Below are 22,467 nucleotides of genomic sequence, written 5' to 3' on the forward strand. Positions count from 1 at the left end.
AGACTAAGCATTAAGGCTGGAGAGCTGTTCTCGCCGTATTATTTGACTTTGGACGTCACTTGAGCTGTTGACAATCTCAAATGAGTTGACCTGTTCCTTATTTCAAATCACAATAATGATCTGGAGAGCGTGTGTTTACTGAGTAAACCTCCAATCGGCACAAGTCTAAAAAATCTTATAAATCAAATCACAGAATATTATATGGTTCAAGTTTCGTAATAAGAATCCTTCATTTTATTGCAAATATAGGACCGGAGGCTTTAGTTACATGGCCTAATAGAAGGTTGCATTAAGTTATAAACTGATATAGTATTGTTTCAATCTTATGTAAAGACCACGAAATTTGTAGAGAACAATCAAAGCTGCATGAGGAAACAAATGTGCATGTATCATAAACGAAACCTCCATGTAACAAAAAACTATATATTAACACTTATTGTGCATGAGATGACATAAGCCTTAAGGAAAAAATTGGTAGACTTGCTAGTTCTGAAACAAAATCATAATATTATTTGATATTTACATAATCGTATTATTATTATTTTTTTAAATATGTATCACTGAAACAAATTAATTAACTTACTAGTTCTCATCGATTCTTAGCGATTTGACTAATTACCCAGAAACATAAGAAAACAAATTCTAATATGTTTTCAGGAAATATACTGCATTTATTAATTTATTCCACCACTACCTATCCAAAAAAAAAAAAAAAACTATAACACATAAGGGACTCTAAATATATATCATCAATACTAATGACGGGGAAGAGTTGTTGAGCAACATTACATTCTTCACTAAGAAAAAAGTCTGTTGTATAGTAATTGCTATTTTATCTAATATCATAAATCACTAGAGGCTTTTGAGCACGAGTATTGGCACATTATCTAACACAGCATATGAAGATATTGAGAATGTCACATGGCTTATTGTCTGTTGACTTCCACCTTTATCTTCTTCATTCTTTTCAACATCACTATGCAAGCCTAGATCACATGAAAGGAACCGAAATTTACCATTCAAGTTTCATATGATAATAATAGGATTCTCAGATCATTTTGTGTCTACCTAAACTTTAGTCAAGTTACAGAATCGACAAAGAATATGGTCTTGTTAGCTTTCATTATGCATAGTTTTGCATGCCTGTGATTCGTATGTATTACAATGGATCCAAACTTTTTTAGCAATGGAAGCTAGTAGTTATTCTGCAACTTACTAGTGTGTCCTTGAGTAAGCAGCTGGAAAGAATTTTGGCCAAATCGTGTTCTTTGCTCTTACTATCAACCAATATAATCCGTATAATGGGACATGTATCAGTGCCATGCCAAAGTACCTGCAGGGTGGATACGTGTGAGCGTTAGATTTAACTGACATGAAGTAAAGCGTTAAGAGTCAAGGAACTAAGCTTACCAGAGGCGCGCCCTAGGAAGGAGTAACAAGATCCAGAAAAGGGTAAGGCCACCTGAAAAGGCATCAAGTGGCAAGTAATGTCACAAATCTTTAAAAGAGAATTGTATTCATAGTCGGATGTGCATTTTTACGTGCAACCATGAACACCTAGAGTGGTAACAATTATATGCAAGTCTCCGGTTACTCATATTTCATACATGTGATGAGACAGATCTCTTAATCATGCCATCATTGAGAGAATGCATTAAGCCCATTATGCAGCATTAGTGGTCATCAGAAGCATAATTTCTCAAAAAAACTTTAACATAATGATGTATATTCTTGATGCATGTGGCAACCCTTCCATTATGCAGCATTAGTGCACTAGAGATGCTACAAAGTCCCTTACTGTTGGAAAATAAAAGAAAATAATCAAAAAGTATGCCTTAAAAGCTTACAAAGAGACAACGATGCCAAATCCTCAGAATAGGACAATAATAATCAGAAACTAAAATAACCCTGAACAGCAGCTGGCGCTCTCACTTTTCCAGACATATCAGACAAACCTTCATGGAATTTTAAGCAGGCCAACAGCCTTTGGAATCTGGGGCAGCTTGGAAGAGGGTGACGGTCCTTTCCTGCTCTAACTAGGAGTGGAGCCTCTGGCTCGACCAAAATAATACTACCAAAACCCTGTTCAGCTGGTGAGAGGGCATTACTTGCCCGAATCAACTGGAATTATTGGTCCACGAAGCAGGTAGGACTGGGCGAAACCAGTTGGGTAGAGAGACTATAGGCAGGCCAAAATGGTCCAGCAAAGACTTCATAACACAACACTTAATAGCGTTATCTATATTAGGTTATGTAATTCTTTGTGTTATTCACATTGTTCAGGAAGAAGAAGTGTCCCAGTAAATAATTTTATACAACTCTCACAAATTATGTGCCATGCTTTACTGGTGCGTCAACAACAAGGGCAACGATCAAATGTGCTCTGTTTAAAAAGCAAGCTAGATAGGATGGTCCGGCAATGCCAAGCCAGGCAACTAATCAACTTCACAGATAAATTGAAATTATGTGCCATGCTTTACTGGTGCATCAACACAAGGCCAATGATCAAATATGCTTTGTTAAACAAGAAAGCTGGAGAGGATGGTACTGCAATGCCAAGCCAGGCATCTAATCAACTTCACAGAGAATTTGAAGAATATGTCAAATGTAAAGGAAAAGGGGAACCCATAACTCAAAACTCTTGAAACCTGGTTGCAAAGGTGCAGGCTTATCTTGGAGTCGGAAAGTAAAATCAACAATTACCAGTAGATCATTGTCACGTAAGGTGAAACATTTGCACAAAGAGCACACAGTCTATAACCTACATTTCTATTCAATTATATGGACATGCACAAAAGATGGCGTTACTTCCTAGAATATTTGCTAAGCAATCAATTCAGTCCTAAAGTTTAATATTTGCAGCTTGAAAAATGTATTAGTTCCACAAGAACTAATCCCATGAAAATGACTAGAAAGTAATGTTAAAGAAAGATGCAGCATAAATGGCTTGGTGTCCACTTTGCCATGGATGTGGTCAAGAGATATATGACATCCTCGTTTTTCAGTTTCTTTCAGTGTAACACTTAGTAAACGAGGATACATCCACAAATATGTATGACACTGAGCCGATGATGATAACAAATCAAGAATATCACATCAAATCAAAATGAAAAGAGAAATTATTGCATAACTATTTACTTGCAAAAGTTATGATCAATGGCCAACCCTTCTGAGGGATATAATAGCTATCTCTATTACATATATTATCATTTTCCATGGAATCTTCAAGAGTCATTTTAGTTTTTCCAAAATTCCCCTTAGATGATGAACTAAAAAAGGGACAAAATATCTTATTTATCTTATGAGGGTGTGAAAATAATCAGCTAACATAATACAGCAATTCATAGAGAAAATACAGCAGCAGATCTTCAATACACTTGAATCAAATAATAAATAAAAGAATGAATGAGAAAATATAATCTGAATCACATATGATCTAGAAATAAAGTTCACAATTATTGAATAAGTATGAAATCTATGGACAACTAGCTATACCAAATTCATAAGAGAATGTAGTATTCCAAGCAATAACTAGTAGATCTGATGAACCCCAAACTTCTGAAAGTCTGGAAGGATTTACTTCAATCTCTACCATTTCAAAAAGCAAATGTAAAAAGGTGATGACCACATTCCCCCTAAGAAGTTAATGGATAACTTTAAGAAGACATGCACTATATAATCTCTGAAGTCCAGAAGCAAATGTGAAATAAAAAATCTATTAATTCCTAATGTCTAAAGACGGATATGATTAACTATGAATTCCCAGTTAGATTGAACAAGAATCAGATTATTGCTATTGAATGTTTTATTCATGCAAGTCCAGGATACTCACAGAATTTACCATAACATGTTCAGAGGACACAAGTGGTACTAGGAGAACCCAAAAGGTGATATCTGCCAAGATTACAGCACCTACACTGGTCTGTTAATTGAATGCTAACTGTAAGTTTCATATCTATGACTGAAAATGGCACGATCTACAGCAATGACAAAATTATTTTGGAAATTTAAAGAAACTTATCGACAGGCTTTCAGGAAGTCACCATTATCTAAGCGATGAAGATAGTAATGGGCTCAAGAAGCATATACTGGTTACAACAAATACTTTGGATGGAATCAGGCATGTAGAGACAAATGTAAAATGTCTTTTTTAATATTATATCATACTTGCATACACCAATCTGAGAAACGTAAGAGAAGGTAAGACGTAAGCTAATATGAAAGTTGTGAGAAAATATATAATTTCTTATAGTATTTTCATAATTTATCCTAAATTGCAACAGTTGACAGAAGCAAAGACCATAACCATGAAAACCTGGAAACATTTGATGATTAAACTATAAGCAACTTTGAATACTAGTCACAACACTCCTAGTAACATAGACTGCCCCATTCTACTTTTGATGCGATATAATGGAAATATATTTTTAGATGCTAACCCGATAGACAAGTTGCATAGCATATGCCTAAAATCCAGCTATTTTTCCATAAGTTTCTTGCTGTTCATGTTGTTGTTGGTTCTGATAGGTAGAGTCACAGAATTGTTTTGTTCAACACCTCCTTTTGGGAATCTGTTGTAGTCCTCATCTTGTTTAACACGTCTTTTTGAAAAAAGCCTGCAGCCATGAGCAGATATGATGGTTGCCATCTACAGTAGACAGACGAAAATAAGAAATGCTTAGAATTGAATCCAGCTACGCGGGACATAAGAATCAACAAATACAAGCTAAGCTAACATTTAGAACAAAAACTCTTCAGCTCAAAGAAGAAGATGATAGTGTCAAAATTAAATATAGTACATATTCTTAACCAGTATAAAAAAGAGAGTGGAAAAACATACAATGAAATAGACAATGACTAATGTAAAGGTCCACCTGCAAATCATTCATCCAAAAATAATCAACTGAAATAAACAAGCTAAAGACAGATTAATTGGACATAAAGAGTCATATAGATAACAAATTAACTCAATGTAAGATGACATTGGTAAGAAAAAGATGCAATAAACAGCAGATCCTACCTATCACACTACTCATGATTGTTATTATAAAAAGGAACCCCCTTTCTTCTTACACACAAAAGAAAAAAATAAAGAAAGAAAAAGGCATAAGATCAATGACCAATCATGTCAATAGAAAGAACACAAAATCCATGCATGTTACAAGTTTGTTGCAAGAAATATGATACCATAATCTTCTCCCGGACAGAAACAAGAATTCAATTATTAAAAAAAATTAATTACTCAAAAACTATGAAAGAAGTTTTGAAAAATAAGACGTTATCTATATGACCAAATTAGAAAATAAAGATTGTTATCTTGCTCATCAAATACTTGACCTAAATTAAATCTAATATAGTTATCTTGTTCATGTTTCAAAGCTTTATTTCATGTTGATTATCACTGTTTCTCATAACGCAACAATACATATCAGGGAAACTCTTACATATCTTCTATCATCTCAAAATAATAATAAGAAGCCACAATTAACTTCAATTCTCAAAGTGACTTCCGATCATCTGTATTAGGAGAATCAAATCTCATTCATCTGACAACAAAAAAGAACTACTAATTCTTATACAATTCGGAGAGCAACAAACACTTTACCTAAACTTAAGCTATTTGCTCGTGTTTTTAAGCTTTACTTCATGTTGATTCTTTGCCGTCTCTTTAAATGATATAAAACATATCTTATTGCTACTATCTCAAAAAATTTTATAATCCATAGAATGGCATCAATTTCTAAAGCGGTTTCTGATCCCATATGCTGTTAAAATCATGTATCATTAATGTAATGAAAAGAAGAACATGCAAATCGTATAATATTCAGAAAGAATCCTCACTGGGCGTAGAAATAGAACGAGGAGAGCCCATCGAATCGAACCATCCGGAAAAACAGCCACGCCATTGCCAAGAACACGAGTTCGCGGTACGCCAGAAGCCACGCCGGGTGCACCCCGCCCCAGCACGGCGCCCAGAGGTCGACAGCAAGGAGCGGCTTCGCCCTCGCCCTCGCCCTCCCCACGACGGCCACCGCAGCGACCGCATGAGCGGCGACGATCAGGGCGCATTAGCCCTAATGAATCGGCGTAGAGAGGAGCGTAGAAGAGGACGGAAGCGAAGCGAGGGACGCAGCGGAACCTACCCGAAAGCTTCTAAAAGGGCGAGGGAAGGGGTTTAAGGTCTTTTACATGTCCTACGCTCCATTTATGGACATGTCCTATCGCAACAGCCACCGTTAGATTCAATGTCGTTCACAACGGACGGTCCATAGACACCGATGGAAGTACTCGAGGGTCGGACGACTCGCCGTAACGACGTCGATGCTGGAGGATGTAGGATGGAATGACGGTATTACCCTCTCAACGTCTCTTCGTGCAACCGTGCGACTTATCGTAATCTATTTTTTTAAACGATTTTATAGAAAACCCGAAATTTGAATTTTCCCTCTTATTTTCCAAATATCTAAAACGAACTTACACTATCCTCACAAACAAAATAGCTTTAATTTAATCTTTCAGTTTCCCGCCGACCAAACTTACACTATCAGCTGCAGTATCTAACTATGAACTAAAAATAATATAAGTCAATATTAAGGGATTAAAATTCAAATAAACGTTAGTTATTAATTTTATTATATTTACTAATTTTTTATTAAATATTTTATTTTAGAATTCTTAAGTGATTTTGAATGCAAATAAAGAATGTTTTGACATATGGCAAATATTTTTTTTTACATAACCTTAAATTCAGGTCTATAATTTAGAGAGTCTTATAATACTTTATTTTAATTTATTAAAAAAAAATCCAGTTATAATATTTTTGAATGGACTTCTAATATTCTCGACATTGAATCAAAACACTATAACTCAATTTCAATTAATTGAATTTTTCAGTAAATAATAATATCAACTTTCCTATATATTTGAATGTATTATAAAATTATTAATATGAGAATTTGAATGATTTTGGATAAAATTATAAAGATCTTGACATATTTCAAATAAACTATAATAAAATTTTATTTATTCTACTTTCTCTTAAATCTAAGTCTCCTTTTTTTAAAAATAAAATATTTATAATAAATTATTATAATAGAATGATAATAAAAAATAATGAAAAATATCTAGTTGCAGTATTTTTTTAATGTTATTATAGTGTTTTTAGCTCAAATCAAAAATACTATAACTCAAATGAAGCACATTGTAAATCTAGTAAGAAAATATTATAAACCAAAAAATTCTATAGCTTTATTGAAATGCATTATAATACTGGACCAATTTAGGTAAAATTAAATTTTGATAGAAAACACTTTAAAAGGTATCTATTATAAATGAACTCTCTTTCATAAATACAAAAGCGAGGGGGTTGTGAAAAAACACAAAATATGGAGATTTTTCATAAAATCACCTTTTTTTTTTATATTGCTTGTTCATAAAACTATAATTTATTTTTTTCCGAAAGTATAATGCTATGTGATAATTTCTTTTTCTTTGATGTGGTTCAATTTTAGATTCTTATTATTAATGATCAATGATTGTGATTGTTTATAGTGCCCGAATCACACTTAGAATTATATCTAGTATGTTAATAGAAATATAAATAATATGTATATATTAATCTCATAATATGATTTATGATATCTATATTTCATAAATTTGAGTATATGTTATCGTAAATTAAGTTTAAAGTATATGTTTTCTAAAATTATCATTCTAAGTGTTCTACCAAATAATGATTAGACATATATAAGTATTAATATTTATGTTAAGCATAATACAATAAGTCTATACATATAGTAACTAGAAGTAGTGAATGAATTTTAATCGGTTTTAAGTGGATCTTAAAGCTTGAATGAGCTTAATCATGGCTAACTTAATGAGCTTTAAATTTTAATATTATATATGTAGAGGATATTTAGGCATGGATGGAATAATGAAAAAGTAAATATAAATATAAATTAAAAAAGAGTATTATACTAAATGTTGAGATAATTGAATGATGAGTTAGACCAAAAATATCATATTCATCCAACCAAATTAGACTTAATTGAGGTTGTTGTAAAAGAAGAAAAAAAAATAAATATGACTTAATGTGATTGAATACTATATCTCAATGTAACCTCACATACCTCTACCTTATTTTTAATCTTATTATTTTTATCAAAATGATAAATCTCTACCTTTTCTTTCCTTCTTCAATTATTCTTTCAACTTTTTTAATACTTCTCTTATTATAAGTACGGTTTCAGTTTTATGGATTATAAACTGAACTTCTTAGTTGCTTTTAAGTTACCCTGAATTCAAATTTATCTTTGATTTTCTTTTATGGTTTAAAGGCCTAAGAAGGAGTTCTATTTGAATCAAATTGATCTCCTGGGAATGTGATCAGGTGTTCTCCTTTTGATATATTTTAAAAGATTTCCTTAGAATTCTCTGATTTGTAATTAAGTGAATATCATCTCTATCTATTAAGATATAAGATTTATAATTTTAGATAGTCCTAACGCAGTTTTAACATAACAGAATATGTGTTGGTAATTGAATTAGAAGGATAATTTAGCCTTCAAATGATTTTATTTTAAGTAAAAAATTAATATGTATTTAGTTTTATGTCTCTAAGTTTATGATAATTCAACATCATTTGGTTAGCTAGAATAGTGAAGTAAATTTTTTTTTTGCATAAGTGTCCAATAGTTTGATTGTACTAATTAGTTCTAGTTACAGAGTGAATTGTTGAAAAATTAGTGGTGAAATTTTGATAAATCTCTAGATTGAGTATAGCCTATTTTATAAGAGATTTTATCAAACTTTTTTCTATGATTATTATAAATCAATAATTCAAAAAGTAGGATTTTTAATTATGGTATCGCATAACCCTATACTTCCAATTTGATAGGTTTATCGCTCTTTAGAATAATGATTGTATAGATTATCATATGTATCATGTATTTTAGAAAGTATGTTTCAAATGATATGATCGTCATGAGTTAAACATGAACTAAATATAAATGTATATATTTTATAAGTAATATATATATATGAATTGTGATAAAAATGTATAATATGTATGCATATATTATGATAGGCAAAGTGGAAGTACGTATATGTGTTATAACATATAGTGTGAAAATGTATGCATATATTATAACGTGCGATGAGAGTATATATATATATATATATATATATATATATATATATATATATATATATATTATGATGTACAATATGAGAATAGACATATATAATATGACATGCGATATAGAAGTTGACATATATATTACGATAATATGCGATGTGGGAGTGTACATATATATTATGATATGGGGAGTAAAAGTTCATGAATTTGCTAAACTTTTTACATGTGCATATAATCATTTTGAATTATTTTGACGTAAAATTTTACTTTTTTATTTTATAATATTATAGGATTATGCTTGCTAAAGAAATCATAGAATGAGACATTTATTGTTAATTATCTTATATTGATGATTTTAAAATATGGTGTACTTGATGCATGCTCATTTGAATAAAGCTATAAAGATTTATACTTATTGAATAATTATTTACTATAGATCTTATTTTGTAGGTAATGATAGTAGCACCCAACTAGATGATTTGTTATGAAAATAAACACGCGCAAGCCTATGCCAACATATATATAGATAATGATTTGTGAGCATTTTATGTATATAATTTTTAGACATATTATGTGTGTGTTTTTTGTCAAAGATTATAGATTTGTATATGTTTCTAAAACATTGTATATAGGGAAAATTATATCATTTTGTTTAGTAAGTTAGCAAGTTTTAATTTGAAGTTTGTTTATTTTTTGTTGCACTCCTATTGATAGGAACATTAAGATATTACATCCTATTTTAATCATATATATGTGAGTGTAATTAAGAGTAGGATGTTACATTGTACATGACATAAGATGAGTTGCTCTTTTATTAGTAAATTATCATAATTTCATATGTTTTATTAATTTTTTTTTTTTTTTTTTTTTATGTTTATCTATATTTTTTTTTTCTTTTTCTCCACATTGTTGAAGTTCGTAAACTATTGAAATTTCAATATTAAAAATTAAAAAAAATCAAAACATAATATATTTTTTTCTTTTATCAATGATTACAATTATCACATTTACTGATTGATAAGAAAAATATTCATTTTCAACCATACCTCGATACCTCGGGATTTCATACTCAGTAAAAGAAGAAAAAAAATACCTTAATTGATGACATTGCAATGTTAATAAAATTTGAACAAAAAAATGATACAAAATATTCTCAAAAATCGTCCCAACAGTAATCGATTATAATTATATTCAGATAAGATAAGCCGACGATTTCAAATCTTGCAGGCCAAAGATAAGTCGCACTCCACTAACGTCAGCAGTTGCATCATTCGGTGCCTATGAACTCGTCCACCGGTGCGGCCTGGTCTCCGACTCGAAGACGAAGTCCGGTCGAGCCGCCTCCGGTTCGGATTCGGTTCAAAAAACGAAACCGAGACCAGCGTTATTAATCATTCATGTGCCGTGGATAAGGCTCCATCAATTCGGCGGTCACCTAATGATTCCAGCACGAATCTCCAGAAAAATGAACGCCCACGCCTTCCCTCGAATCGAGGCAACTGACTCCGAGATACCCACCAATCTCACGGGCGACGCTATCGATCCGACGGCCTGCGTTGCTTCAGTCCGGTCAAACGGCACGCGGACCACAGGTTGACCGGTTTGATTTTTGGACCTGGTCGGCCCAGACCCTGCTCCCTCCCGGCCTAAATAACCCCTCTCCGCGATGAGCGCAGTCGACCGTGGCGCTCGGTCTCGTACCTGCCTCTTGGCCTGCAGTTACACCGGTGGGGCCCCATTGATGATCCGTTAAATGCAGGTGCGCGAGCGGGTGAGTTCTTCAAATGGGGAAGGAAGATGTGGCCGTATGGCTATCGTGGGGCCCGCGCAGGGGACAGCGACGGACCGTTCGAGGTTGCGACCGTCGCAGCCAATCATTTCCACCTATAGCCGACCCAATTTACTGAAATAGTCTTCACCGGCACAGTCGTCATCTGGATCGTTGGGCCGTCCGATGCTGATCGTTCGCATCGTTGGGCAATAAATCAAAGATGGGATCAGAACCGTTGAGGGGGTATTTTGGGTACTCCAGCCTATCAACTTCGACCTGTATTTTCGAAATCAAAGGAGGGTATTATGGTCATTAGGCGCAAAATTAGGCCGGAATTAGGAGCTCCGCTGGCGCATTAACTCTTAATTTGCTAATAATAGGGAAAAGGGCCGCGCAAAATTACGAAGGAAAAATAATTATTACATTATTATTATTGCTATTACAATATTATTTGGGGGTGGGTTGGAGTTTAAAGCCGGAGCGGTCAAAGAAAGGGTACGTTATGAGTACTTGGGAGAGGCTTTTCTTTTGACCGTCATCGGGAGGAGTAAAAAGAATCATATACTACCCAAAAGCGAGACAGGGAAGGAGATTAAAACCCTCGATTCCTGTTCTCCGTCTTGCCATCGCAGTGGAGGAGGGAAGGAGGAAGGGGCCGAGTTGGGGTTTGGACTTTTTTCACGTGTTTGATGTTGTTGGTTGCGGTCGATCGGGCCGGCGAATTTGGAGACGAAGGTTGGATCTTGTGAGCATTTTGTTTGTGCCATTCACAATTTTTTTTGTAGACTTGGTTTCATGAGTTTTCCAGTAAATGATCCGACTTCTTGTTCTCCTCCCCTGGATTTGGCGTCAGTTCACCGAGTTCTGAGGTGATGTTGCTGTGTGTGTCTTTTTGGTAACGTAGAGGGATTTTGCTCGAGATTTTGTCATATTGTGGTTTATAGGACTTTTCTTGGTTTTTGTCTTTTAATTAAGGGAGAGTGGATCTTTAGATTTGCTTGAAAGAAAAATATGTTTTTAAAAAAGATTATTTGGTAGCTTTTAGCTGCAATTTTGGACTCTTTGGCAGGTCTTTTGGTGCATTAATCCATGCTGTTCTTCTTTATTCATGTGACCCTCTCAAACTTTTGTAGAAATGTTGTTCTTTTCTTGCTTTATTTGTAGTTCTCCGAAGAGAAAAAGGTAATGTAGTTTTCTGGCAAGTTGGAGATGGTTGATATTGGATTCTCTTAGCCACATTTTAGCTAACGATAAGCACGGTCAAGGTTTACTGTGAGATTTACATTAGAGAAGATGATCTATTATTATTTGCCTGCGGACCATTGTTTCTTCTTATGGTTTGGGCTATAAATTGGTAGATGTTTCTGATGTAGCGCCACTGGTGTTCAGACATGAGTGTGCTAGAGCGTGAAAATCAAGGCCAGTAACCACGAGGCTTTAGACTTGGTGTATATAATTGAGTACCTGTAGCGGACAATGTTCTTCAGAAATTGTTATGGGTGATCGTCAGAATAAGTCTTTGATTTAACTTGACAGTTGAGAAGTATTTTAGATCACTTGCTAAATTTATTTGACAGGTTACTTTGGCTTTGGATTTGAACAGAATGAGCATGTGTTGCTTGGGTGCCGATAATTTATAAGTTAACTCTCAGCTATTGAAGTTGGATGAAACTAGTATGTGATAGCAGAGGGTTGCACAGAGATTTAGATTGAAATTGATGCCAATATTGTGGTTGAGATATTCAACAACAATAACATTAAGTTGTAATGTTCCATCTATTTGGGGCCAGTTATATGAATCTTTTACCACCATTTAACTTTGTAAAAGGTTGACATATTAAACTAGAGAATACAAACAACTTGGAGTGCTGTGAATGTTGTAAGGGGTATTTTCAGTTATTTTGCATCTTTTGAGGAAGTTGAAGTTTCTCATGTTATTAGGAAGGTAATAGAGCAACAAATTGGTTAGGAAGCTATGAGAGGATTTACAACTCAGGCTTGTTTTAGAGAGGGATCTGGCCCTTTGATTTGTATTCCATTCCGTGATTTGATGTACAGGATCTTGGTTTTACTAGTATTATGAAGTAGTTAATATATTTGCTCTTTTCTGGAAAAGTAATTGTTTACAACTTTCATAATTTGGTCGGTTGAAAAAAAATTGCGTACCTTTTGGTTGTGCAACTTGGGAAGTGACTGCTGATATTCTTTAATGAACCTCTTGATAATATATTATAGCAGTTGTGAGTGGTGTATATGCTTTAATGTTGCTCTCTCCTTGGTTAACAGCAAAATATTCATGCCTACTGAGAAGCCAGAGGAATAAAGGACTAAATTTACGAGACACATATTTGATTAACTGTATGATTGGTCATATGAAATTCACCTAGAAGTTTTACTTGTTCACAGTATTTTTTTTCCCCTGCCTGTAATTCATGTGTAGCTTCCTTCTGCAAAATGATTTTAGTTCAAATTTTTTGGTAGCTTTTATATGTGCAGTTGGTTTTTGTCTTAGATATAGTGCTATAGGTCTTGCCTGTCAAGCAAAATAATTGAGATCGTCTTTTCATTTTTGTTCTGCTTACTAATATCCTCTATATATTTGACAACAGGTATACGATAGCTTTTTTCGGAGAAAGGTGCTTAGGGTACATTGAAATTGGACTCTCCTTAATTTGTATCACACATAAATGGCTTCAGTGAGCTTGGTGCCCCCTTCAAGGTTGAAAATCACCAGTAGCACTAGTGTTGGCATGGACAGGTTGCCTGATGAGATGAGTGATATGAAAATAAGGGATGATAAGGTAGATGGTCAGCACTTGTCATGGTTCTGACTACTGACATGCATTCTCTATGACATTGATATCAAATTAAGTGCCACCTATATGACAAATGAGACATGTGATGTATGCAGGAAGTGGAAGCAACGGTGATTGATGGGAATGGGACAGAAACAGGTCATATAATTGTTACAACTGTCAATGGGATAAATGGACAACCAAAGCAGGTAAGCACAGTGTGCAAACACAAAAGAGATTTTGAGGACATTTATTTTTATCTTTATTTTTTCTTTTGATACAAATAGATATTTTGTGTTTAAGGGGGTTATGATGCAGTAGCCTATGCATGCAACCCTGACTGCTCTGACCTTTGAGCACAAAATTTTAAAAATTTCAAAACCTTTTTATTTGTTGTAGTTTTCTTTTGCTAAATTTTTTCGATGTTCTGGAAACTTGATCTTATAAGTCGCTGATTTTTAACTGCAGACAGTAAGCTACATGGCTGAGCGTGTTGTAGGACATGGATCATTTGGAATTGTTTTTCAGGTCAGTTTGGTGATTATTTCAGACTACAAAAGTTCTCATCATGCTTCACTATAGGGACTTTTAAATTCTGATTGCAAGACACTTTAGCTTGTAAGTAGTGCATGCATGGTTATCTGATTTGGCATGAGCACACTTCCATGATGTTATATATGTCATTGATGTATACTGACGTGATGGATTATGAAATTGTTTCGGTAACATCATGATCTTTTGTCCTTTTAATAGGCCAAATGTCTAGAGACAGGTGAAACCGTAGCTATAAAGAAGGTTCTTCAAGATAAGAGGTACAAAAACCGTGAGCTGCAAACCATGCGCCTTCTTGACCATCCAAATGTTGTCTGTCTGAAGCATTGCTTCTTTTCAACAACTGAGAAGGATGAATTGTATCTCAATTTGGTACTTGAATATGTACCGGAGACAGTTCATCGTGTTATCAAACACTACAACAAGATGAACCAACGTATGCCGCTAATATATGTGAAGCTGTACATGTACCAGGTAAGTTTGAGCTCATAATGGTGTCATTTTCTGCCTTTGATTAAGAGTGACTTCATTTTTTATTTCCAGTATAATAATGGTACACAACATGATGGCCTTTTAGCTTGTTTGGTAATTTATAAATCTAGTAGTTCTTAATATTGTTACTCACTTATAAGCTGGCAAGACTAGTGTCAATATTCTATTTATTGATACTAGAAAATAGTGAAAATGAGCGATAACTCAGAAAGAAATTTGACTATGGTCGAGAAACTGATCAGTTCAAAATTTTGCTGGTTACCCTTTTTGTTTAATGTAATTTTAGGTCTCTTGATACAATTTGATTTTCTTCTTTTAACAGATATGTAGAGCGTTGGCATACATACATGGTAGTATTGGAGTGTGCCACAGAGATATTAAGCCCCAAAATCTTCTGGTATTTGCTAACACAATTCTTGCTTTTAATTTATTTATTTTGAATATAATTTGCTTTGCAACCACCAGGATAACCTCAAAACAACAAACTTGACAGTTTGATAGTGTTGATTGCTAAAATCTTGCCATTATGTTATCTCTGTAGCATTGAAATATGTTGTTAGTTTCTGATATATTTTTGGAACCACTTATTTACAAGGAAGTGGTGCTTTTTACTGATGTGCTGCTTCGCATTCTGTAACAGGTTAACCCACATACTCATCAATTGAAATTATGTGACTTTGGGAGTGCAAAAGTGTTGGTAATTTAGTTCGTCTCCAGAATCATGGTTGTCATTTTTAATCTTTTAGAAACCTTAATTTTCAAGCTTTTTTATGCTTTGATAGGTGAAAGGGGAACCAAATATATCATACATCTGTTCCAGATACTATAGAGCTCCTGAGCTTATTTTTGGGGCAACTGAATATACTTCAGCAATAGACATCTGGTCTGCTGGTTGCGTTCTTGCTGAACTTCTGCTAGGACAGGTGATAACCTCAGTTTATACAAATACACTATAGTAGCATAATGTTCTGGATTGGATTCTATTTCTTAAGCATTATTTGGCAAACTAACTTGATTCGTCATTCAAACAGCCTCTCTTTCCTGGTGAAAGTGGAGTTGACCAGCTGGTTGAAATAATTAAGGTATGTTCTATTTTGTGTTCTTGACTTGATATCAACTGCTAATCCTTTCGTTTGCTCTTCATTCATGTAATCTTGCAATTGCAGGTTTTAGGTACCCCCACAAGAGAAGAAATTAAATGCATGAACCCTAATTACACCGAGTTTAAGTTCCCCCAAATTAAAGCTCACCCTTGGCACAAGGTATGTAACTATATTTTCTGCGAAGTTTTTATCTTCGGATGATTTCCCATGTATATCTACATAGTTGATTTTATTTTTGTCTGATGGTGAATTCTAATCAGATCTTCCATAAGCGAATGCCTCCTGAAGCTGTTGATCTCGTATCTAGGCTTTTACAGTACTCTCCAAATCTGCGATGCACTGCTGTGAGTAGACTTCCTTTTCTAAGAATTTTATGATCGTGGCATGTTCAACATATTTAGTTTTCTTCTCTTTCATGGGTACAGTTAGAAGCACTAATTCATCCATTTTTCGATGAGCTTCGAGATTCGGATACTCGGCTGCCAAATGGCCGTTTTCTGCCTCCTCTTTTTAATTTCAAGCCTCATGGTGAGAGTCTTGGTAGAGATAATAATGATCCATCAAGTAATTTTCTTGTTATCATATTTTACAATCTGATATATTTATTTGCTTTATTTCTTAATCAGAGTTGAAGGGAGTGCCGATGGAGATAGTTGCGAAGTTGATACCAGAGCATGCTAGAAAGCAGTGTGCTTTCTTAGGATTATAAGTTGTTGATAGGATGATTACCTGAGGAAAGTTGCATGCATCTAACCTAGTAAAGAGAGGTATTTCCAAGTGAGATTAGTGAGTTGACGGAGTAGGTGATCTAAAGAAAACTGTGCTGTTTTCATGTGTATTATGGTCACTCCCTTGTCCTCGGTCTAAAAGATGGTTTTCCGTTCTCCAAAAACCTCGATGGTTGTTATCTACTAACCTTTTGGTTTTTTCTGAAAAATTGTAACATTATATTAGTGCATATATATTGTTGTTGTTTTAGTTCTTGAAATATGGACCAAAATGTTCTCTGGTTCTGGTGTGTGGCTTTTGAAGGTCAGGGAAATAGTTGCTTGTAGGTCTTCCCCAATCCATGCATCATCTGAACTTTCTGATCTATTCTCCTTGGTTTAGTGATCCTTTGGAACTACCTGAGTGGAATTGAATACCTTAGAGATTGCTTTCTACGTCTTGCATTTGATTTACTGTGAAAAGATCTTCTAAAGGAAAATTGATGGTTTGATTAGAGTTCTACTGGTTGATTTTTAGAGTAACCAAACACTGAAGTAACTTGACTTTGGAGAAGTCCAAGTTGATGTTGATCTTTTTTCCCTTGGATCATAAGAAGGTAAACAATATATCCGAACACTAAGAAAGATCATTAGCCAAACAGTCTCAGATCCCAGAATGAAAATGTTGATGATTAGATTCCTATAGTTATCAGTGAGTTGAGTCTTAGAAACATTAATATTAAGTTTGCTATGGATTGTGAGCCCTACTGGGATATCCATAGTTCTTCCAATAAGTTCCTTATTCACTCATTAACATCTTATTTTATGAGCCAAAGCAGATATAGATAATACTTAGGCTGCAAGCATAATCTTTTGTTTGCTGCGAACAATATTTCTTGGGAATTACTTTTGGATATGATATTTTTGTCCAATGGAGTAAGAATAATTGTATGATATTATTTGATGGAACCAAAACTGTATTTTGCTGATCAGCATTTGTTGATATATACTTTGTTACGGACAGGGACATGAGTCTGATTACTAGCTCTCTGTCAATCTAGAGACAAACAAGCAAGATAATTGAATGGATTCAGATTCAGATTCAAATTGTGACCCAATTGAAATCAGGTTGTCCAAATATTGTCATTCTGTCACCAGATGAAGCTTTCTTTAGACTCCAGAAGTCACCTGGGCCTTCTCAGTGATGTGATTCCCTTCTTCATGGTTTACATGCAATACTTCCCTTTTCACTGTCTTACATATTAATATCTTGTGATCTGAGTTAGGCACAGGGCAAACATAATCATCTTCCATTGCTCAAGTTTCAGGACCATCTTCCTCTTCAATAATATGGTCAGGAAGCTGAAGAAGAAGAAATGATCCAGACTGATGACCAACTTGTGAAAGCAAGAAGAATGGATGAGAGATGTTTAGATTGCAAGCATGCATGGCCACTTGCTGTTGAGCTCATGTTGCTATTGGACAGGCCAAAGACTTATTTCTACTGAGAAAGCTCCTCAATGGACTGCAGCTCTACTTGTTGCATGCGCAGAACTCCACTGACCGCCGTCCTACCACATCCTGTTTCAATACCTACCATCCTCAATCTCACATAAGCTACCAACTGCAGCCAGTGACATCTTCTACCTCAAACAACCACATCTCAGATATGGAAGGACATGGTGAGGACGAGATGTTTCGAGCTCTTTATGCAACAGAACCTAATTCAATGTGATCTTGATCTCATTGCTGAAGCTTGTGCAGGAGGTTCAGTTGATGTTACAGAATCTGCTCCTTCCCTCCGGTGGTCAAGCTTGGGTCCCAAGAAAGTGAAAGGGATATCTAGAACATGGGGCTGTTCTACCACTGCTCTCTCTCTCTCTCTCTCTCAACTAGTATATGCGGACTAGACTCCACATTCTCATAAAGCCAAGCCCAAATGGAGCTGGTCGGTTGCCGCCATTAGAATAATCCGTGGTGCAGCAGAAGAAGAGCCACAAAGGAAGACCCTGCCACTACCTCCCCTGCAGTCTATAAAGTTGCTCAGCCCAACATTTGCACTCTGCATCTCTCCCTTCCAACTCTCTTCCCGGTCTTGCACTTACGCTGCATCAACTGGCAAATGCCGCAAATGGAACTCGCTAGGATGGTCATTCTGCTTGTCTTCATCTCCTCTACCTTCTACTCTACTCCTGTGCACGCGAGGAGTCACAATCACCACCATAAGAAGCATCCAAAGCGGAACGGTTCTGAGCCGCCTCCGTCCCCGTCCATTAGTCTGCCTCCCGCTCCCGCTCCCTCCCCTGAGCCTACCACTGCAGGTACTATGAGCTCTACAACCTCATCTACCCTGTTGCATTCGTCGATGCAGGGGCTAATGCGAACTCATCGAATTCTGCAGTTCTCAATGTGCTATCATTTGGAGCAGTCGGAGACGGAGTGTCCGACGACACCGAGGCGTTCAAGAGCGCGTGGGACTCCGCGTGCGAGGAAGGGCCGGGCGTCGTCCTCGTCCCGCAAGGCTACGCCTTCAAGATCAGGTCGACCATCTTTGCAGGGCCTTGCCACGGTGAACTCACACTTCAGGTACGCTGCATTGCAGCAGAGTGACTTGCAGCTGCTGCCTTTGTTCTGAGGCTTGTCGATTGACTGCGTGGAGGAGTTGTGTGTGAAGGTCGATGGAACGATCATGCCACCCGATGGCCCCGACGCGTGGCCTCAGGGCACCAGCAGGCGGCAATGGCTCGTGTTCTACAGAGCCAATGACTTGACGCTGCAAGGCGGTGGACTCTTCGATGGGAAAGGAGCCAAGTGGTGGGATCTCCCCTGCAAACCCCACAAGGTAGGAGGAGATTGACTACCGAGTAGATGGCAGTGTTAGCAGATGATTAACCATTTCAGCTTGTGATGATGACAGGGAAGGAACCACACGACATTGCCCGGACCCTGCGATAGCCCTGTCGTAAGCTCTAGGATCAACAATTCAATCAAATTAATGTCCTCGGATTCATTCGAGAATGTGGACCTTGTTGTTCCTCTGTTTGCAGGCTTTTAGATTCTTCATGAGCTCAAATCTAGCAGTGCACGGAATCAGAATCCATAACAGCCCTCAGTTCCATTTCCGATTCGACAACTGCAGGAACGTCACCGTGGACGCCATCTCAATCAACTCGCCCGCTCTCAGCCCCAACACCGACGGCATTCACGTGGAGAACAGCGTCGACGTGGGAATCTACAACTCGGTCATCTCCAGCGGTAAGTGACTTCTTCTTCTTCTTCTTCTTCGTCGTCGTCTCGTCAGCTCTTCCGCAGCCGAACTCATCTCCTCAACAGGTGATGACTGCGTCTCCATTGGAGCCGGCAGCACCAACATACACATACGTAATCTCACATGCGGACCGAGCCATGGCATCAGGTACGCTGCAAGATACAACTTCTCAGCTTCGTTCTTCCTCTGCTCACCGGAGCTCGGTTTCTCCGTTCAGCATTGGTAGCCTGGGGAAGCAGAACACGCGGGCTTGCGTGACCAATGTAACAGTGAAGGACTCGGTGATCAAGCACTCGGACAATGGCGTCAGGATCAAGACGTGGCAGGGTGGGTCGGGGTCGGTGTCATGGGTCAGCTTTGAGAACATACGCATGGACACCGTGAGGAACCCCATCATCATCAACCAGTATTACTGCCTCACCAAGGTGTGCAAGAACCAGACGTCGGCGGTGTACGTATCGGACGTCTCCTACGCCGGCATCAAGGGCAGCTACGACACCAGGAGCCCCCCCATCCATTTCGGCTGCAGCGACGCCGTTCCCTGCACCAACATCACGCTGACGGACGTGGAGCTGCTCCCCGCGCAGGGCGACGCCATTGCAGACCCCTTCTGCTGGAACGTCTACGGCGAGTCGCAGACGCTAACGATCCCTCCCGTCTCCTGCTTGTTGCAGGGGCTTCCTCGCTCCATAATGGACATCGATTCAGATAGGTGCTACTGAGGATGTTACAGTAGAAATCACCGTGAATGTACACTGCAACAGAAGCGCTATATAGAGATATATGGCCTTATACTCGATGTAATAGTGATCCTAAAACGAAGCTTGTTTTGTACTCATCATTAGCTTGCTGGGAAAAGCCTTCTCCATCTTCCTAAAGTTTCAGCAAAATCCAAAGAGCTTCCTGCATGCATGAACGAGAATCATGCAAACAAAGCCTCAGATCTGCTCTTAGTAAAGCAAGAAAGCTTAGTTCTTAGAACGTACGTCTAACATGACGCCAACCAAAGCTTATGCATGGATATCAAATAAACCTAAACAAAGTGTGGTCTGCATATATGACAAGAACCACATTCAATGCATTATAGTGCTACGTAAGTTAGCCTGAGGACGGTATAAAGAATAGTGTCGAGTTCAGCTGCGTCGGAATGATGCTTGAGATAGCATTATCACTCGCATAGCATTGCCGAACGCTGCTACTCAATGCAGGTTTGGGTTTCGGATTCAAGTGCTTGTTGGACTTCACGGCTCACGAATGAGAGAGACTGCACAGACTTATTGATGGTGGCAACCAATCGATGAAGATGCCATGACAAGAGCAAGTAATGGAGTAATTTATGGAGCACGGTAGTGCTGCGTGATAACTTCATGATGGTTTACCGAAAGTTGAAGGCTCAAATATCCTCTGCAAGAAGTGATCACAAACCTAAACAAGTGAGCATGCATGGAAGTTGCCCACCTTGTTCTTTAGTGCAGAAAAGGCGAAGTTAGTGTGCTTGTGGGCGCGTGAGCTTTTGTGCCTGGAGAAGTCCATGAAGATCGCAATCGTGGATGAGTATTAATGAGAGGGATGAACCATTAAGTGCCTTTAGCTTCTTCACTCACGAGGCAGGTTAGACTTGAGGCAAAGCGAATGCGTGGTTCGACGGCGAACCGAAAGCGATTTGAGATACAGTGAAAGTGTAGTTCCTCTCTCTCTCTCTCTCTCTCTCTCTCTCTGTAGCTCATGCAGGAGCAAGCGTAATGATCATGGCAATGGGCATGATAGATTTGTGTGGGCCGGTGCACGAGCTACACTCGGAAAGCCAACACCACTAAGCCTCCCTTTACCCTCACGCTTGCCTCTCTCTCTCTCTCTCTCTCTTGCTCCTTTTGCTGTTTGTGCTTCTCTTTGAAGAACTGTGGGAGGATAGAGTGAGGAAATTATAAGGTCATGGGTGTGCTGCCTTTTGGTGGGCGTCGTCACCCATGCACGATTCCCCTCATTGGGGACTATACAAAATATTCCTGACCTACATTTGGACAAGAAGATGCTGTAGAAGTTGATGATCTCGAGAGTTCTCGACATGGCATCCGATATGCCCATTTCCTTTGCCTTAATTTCCCTCGGGAGAAAGTATATTCCAACATTATACTGCTTCCATTTCCTTTATTGATTGCAATATACCAAGAACATTAACTAACACAACCGAGAACTCTGTCAGGGAAAGGTTAAACCTCTTTCAGAGACAATCTCCTGAAAAGAGTGCTGCCTTTTACTTCCTTCAGCTGTCAGTGGAAGCCTCCGATACAAGAATTTACTACACAGCAAAATCCTTCATTTACAGATGCAGGTTACAAGACACACACACAGCAACAGCAAAGAAGGTGGTCCTCTCTATGCTCGTCAATCATTGGAGAGAAGCAGACAATTATAAGCATGCAGAATCAATGCCTTGGTCTCCTGGCTAAGATAAAAGATCTACTACAATACTCCCAAAGCAGGAAAGCAACTCGTACTAGTTTATCCAAAGCAAATTTCATCACATAAAAGGCTCAACTTTACTACTGAAATCAAGGCATCGTGATAGAATTTAGATCGAGTTTAGAGGATTGGTTTGAATTGTTAAGGGAGATGATGGTGTGAGTAAGTACACATTAAGGG

General features: G+C 37.2%; 2 protein-coding genes and 1 long non-coding RNA gene across 3 annotated transcripts; 2 read left to right on the plus strand and 1 right to left on the minus strand.

Annotated features, from left to right (window-relative positions):
* Nucleotides 1–1,225: 1,225 nt before the first annotated feature.
* On the minus strand, nucleotides 1,226–4,641 carry LOC103970885 (uncharacterized). The gene is made up of 3 exons (XR_010481004.1): nucleotides 4,440–4,641; nucleotides 1,411–1,462; nucleotides 1,226–1,333 (listed from the first exon to the last, which is right to left on the minus strand). It is a non-coding gene; the product is annotated as an uncharacterized LOC103970885 (long non-coding RNA).
* A 6,792-nt stretch (nucleotides 4,642–11,433) lies between these two features.
* Nucleotides 11,434–16,827, plus strand: LOC103970423 (shaggy-related protein kinase alpha). Its single transcript, XM_009384196.3, has 13 exons — nucleotides 11,434–11,642; nucleotides 13,517–13,708; nucleotides 13,819–13,911; nucleotides 14,171–14,230; nucleotides 14,456–14,728; nucleotides 15,069–15,143; nucleotides 15,387–15,443; nucleotides 15,529–15,669; nucleotides 15,778–15,828; nucleotides 15,913–16,008; nucleotides 16,110–16,193; nucleotides 16,275–16,377; nucleotides 16,476–16,827. The coding sequence occupies exons 2-13, from the start codon at nucleotides 13,595–13,597 to the stop codon at nucleotides 16,556–16,558; spliced, it is 1,230 nt and encodes a 409-aa protein (XP_009382471.1). The 5' UTR covers nucleotides 11,434–11,642; nucleotides 13,517–13,594; the 3' UTR covers nucleotides 16,559–16,827.
* A 743-nt stretch (nucleotides 16,828–17,570) lies between these two features.
* Nucleotides 17,571–20,658, plus strand: LOC103970424 (polygalacturonase At1g48100). The gene is made up of 8 exons (XM_009384198.3): nucleotides 17,571–18,238; nucleotides 18,321–18,877; nucleotides 18,958–19,142; nucleotides 19,231–19,398; nucleotides 19,474–19,518; nucleotides 19,604–19,811; nucleotides 19,890–19,971; nucleotides 20,042–20,658. The coding sequence occupies exons 2-8, from the start codon at nucleotides 18,679–18,681 to the stop codon at nucleotides 20,544–20,546; spliced, it is 1,392 nt and encodes a 463-aa protein (XP_009382473.2). The 5' UTR covers nucleotides 17,571–18,238; nucleotides 18,321–18,678; the 3' UTR covers nucleotides 20,547–20,658.
* The last annotated feature ends 1,809 nt before the right edge of the window (nucleotides 20,659–22,467 follow it).

Source organism: Musa acuminata, chromosome BXJ1-11 (genome assembly GCF_036884655.1).
Source record: "Musa acuminata AAA Group cultivar baxijiao chromosome BXJ1-11, Cavendish_Baxijiao_AAA, whole genome shotgun sequence".
Lineage (NCBI taxonomy): Eukaryota > Viridiplantae > Streptophyta > Magnoliopsida > Zingiberales > Musaceae > Musa > Musa acuminata.

Excerpts from the sequence above, each read along its gene's own strand:
- LOC103970424 (XM_009384198.3), top strand. The coding sequence starts at position 18,679 with ATGCCGCAAATGGAACTCGCTAGGATGGTCATTCTGCTTGTCTTCATC. Across the intron at positions 19,399-19,473 it reads TCCCCTGCAAACCCCACAAG|GGAAGGAACCACACGACATT; the intron begins GTAGGAGGAGAT and ends TGATGATGACAG. Across the intron at positions 19,972-20,041 it reads GGACCGAGCCATGGCATCAG|CATTGGTAGCCTGGGGAAGC; the intron begins GTACGCTGCAAG and ends TTCTCCGTTCAG.
- LOC103970423 (XM_009384196.3), top strand. The coding sequence starts at position 13,595 with ATGGCTTCAGTGAGCTTGGTGCCCCCTTCAAGGTTGAAAATCACCAGT. Across the intron at positions 13,709-13,818 it reads TGAAAATAAGGGATGATAAG|GAAGTGGAAGCAACGGTGAT; the intron begins GTAGATGGTCAG and ends TGATGTATGCAG. Across the intron at positions 16,009-16,109 it reads AAGCTCACCCTTGGCACAAG|ATCTTCCATAAGCGAATGCC; the intron begins GTATGTAACTAT and ends AATTCTAATCAG.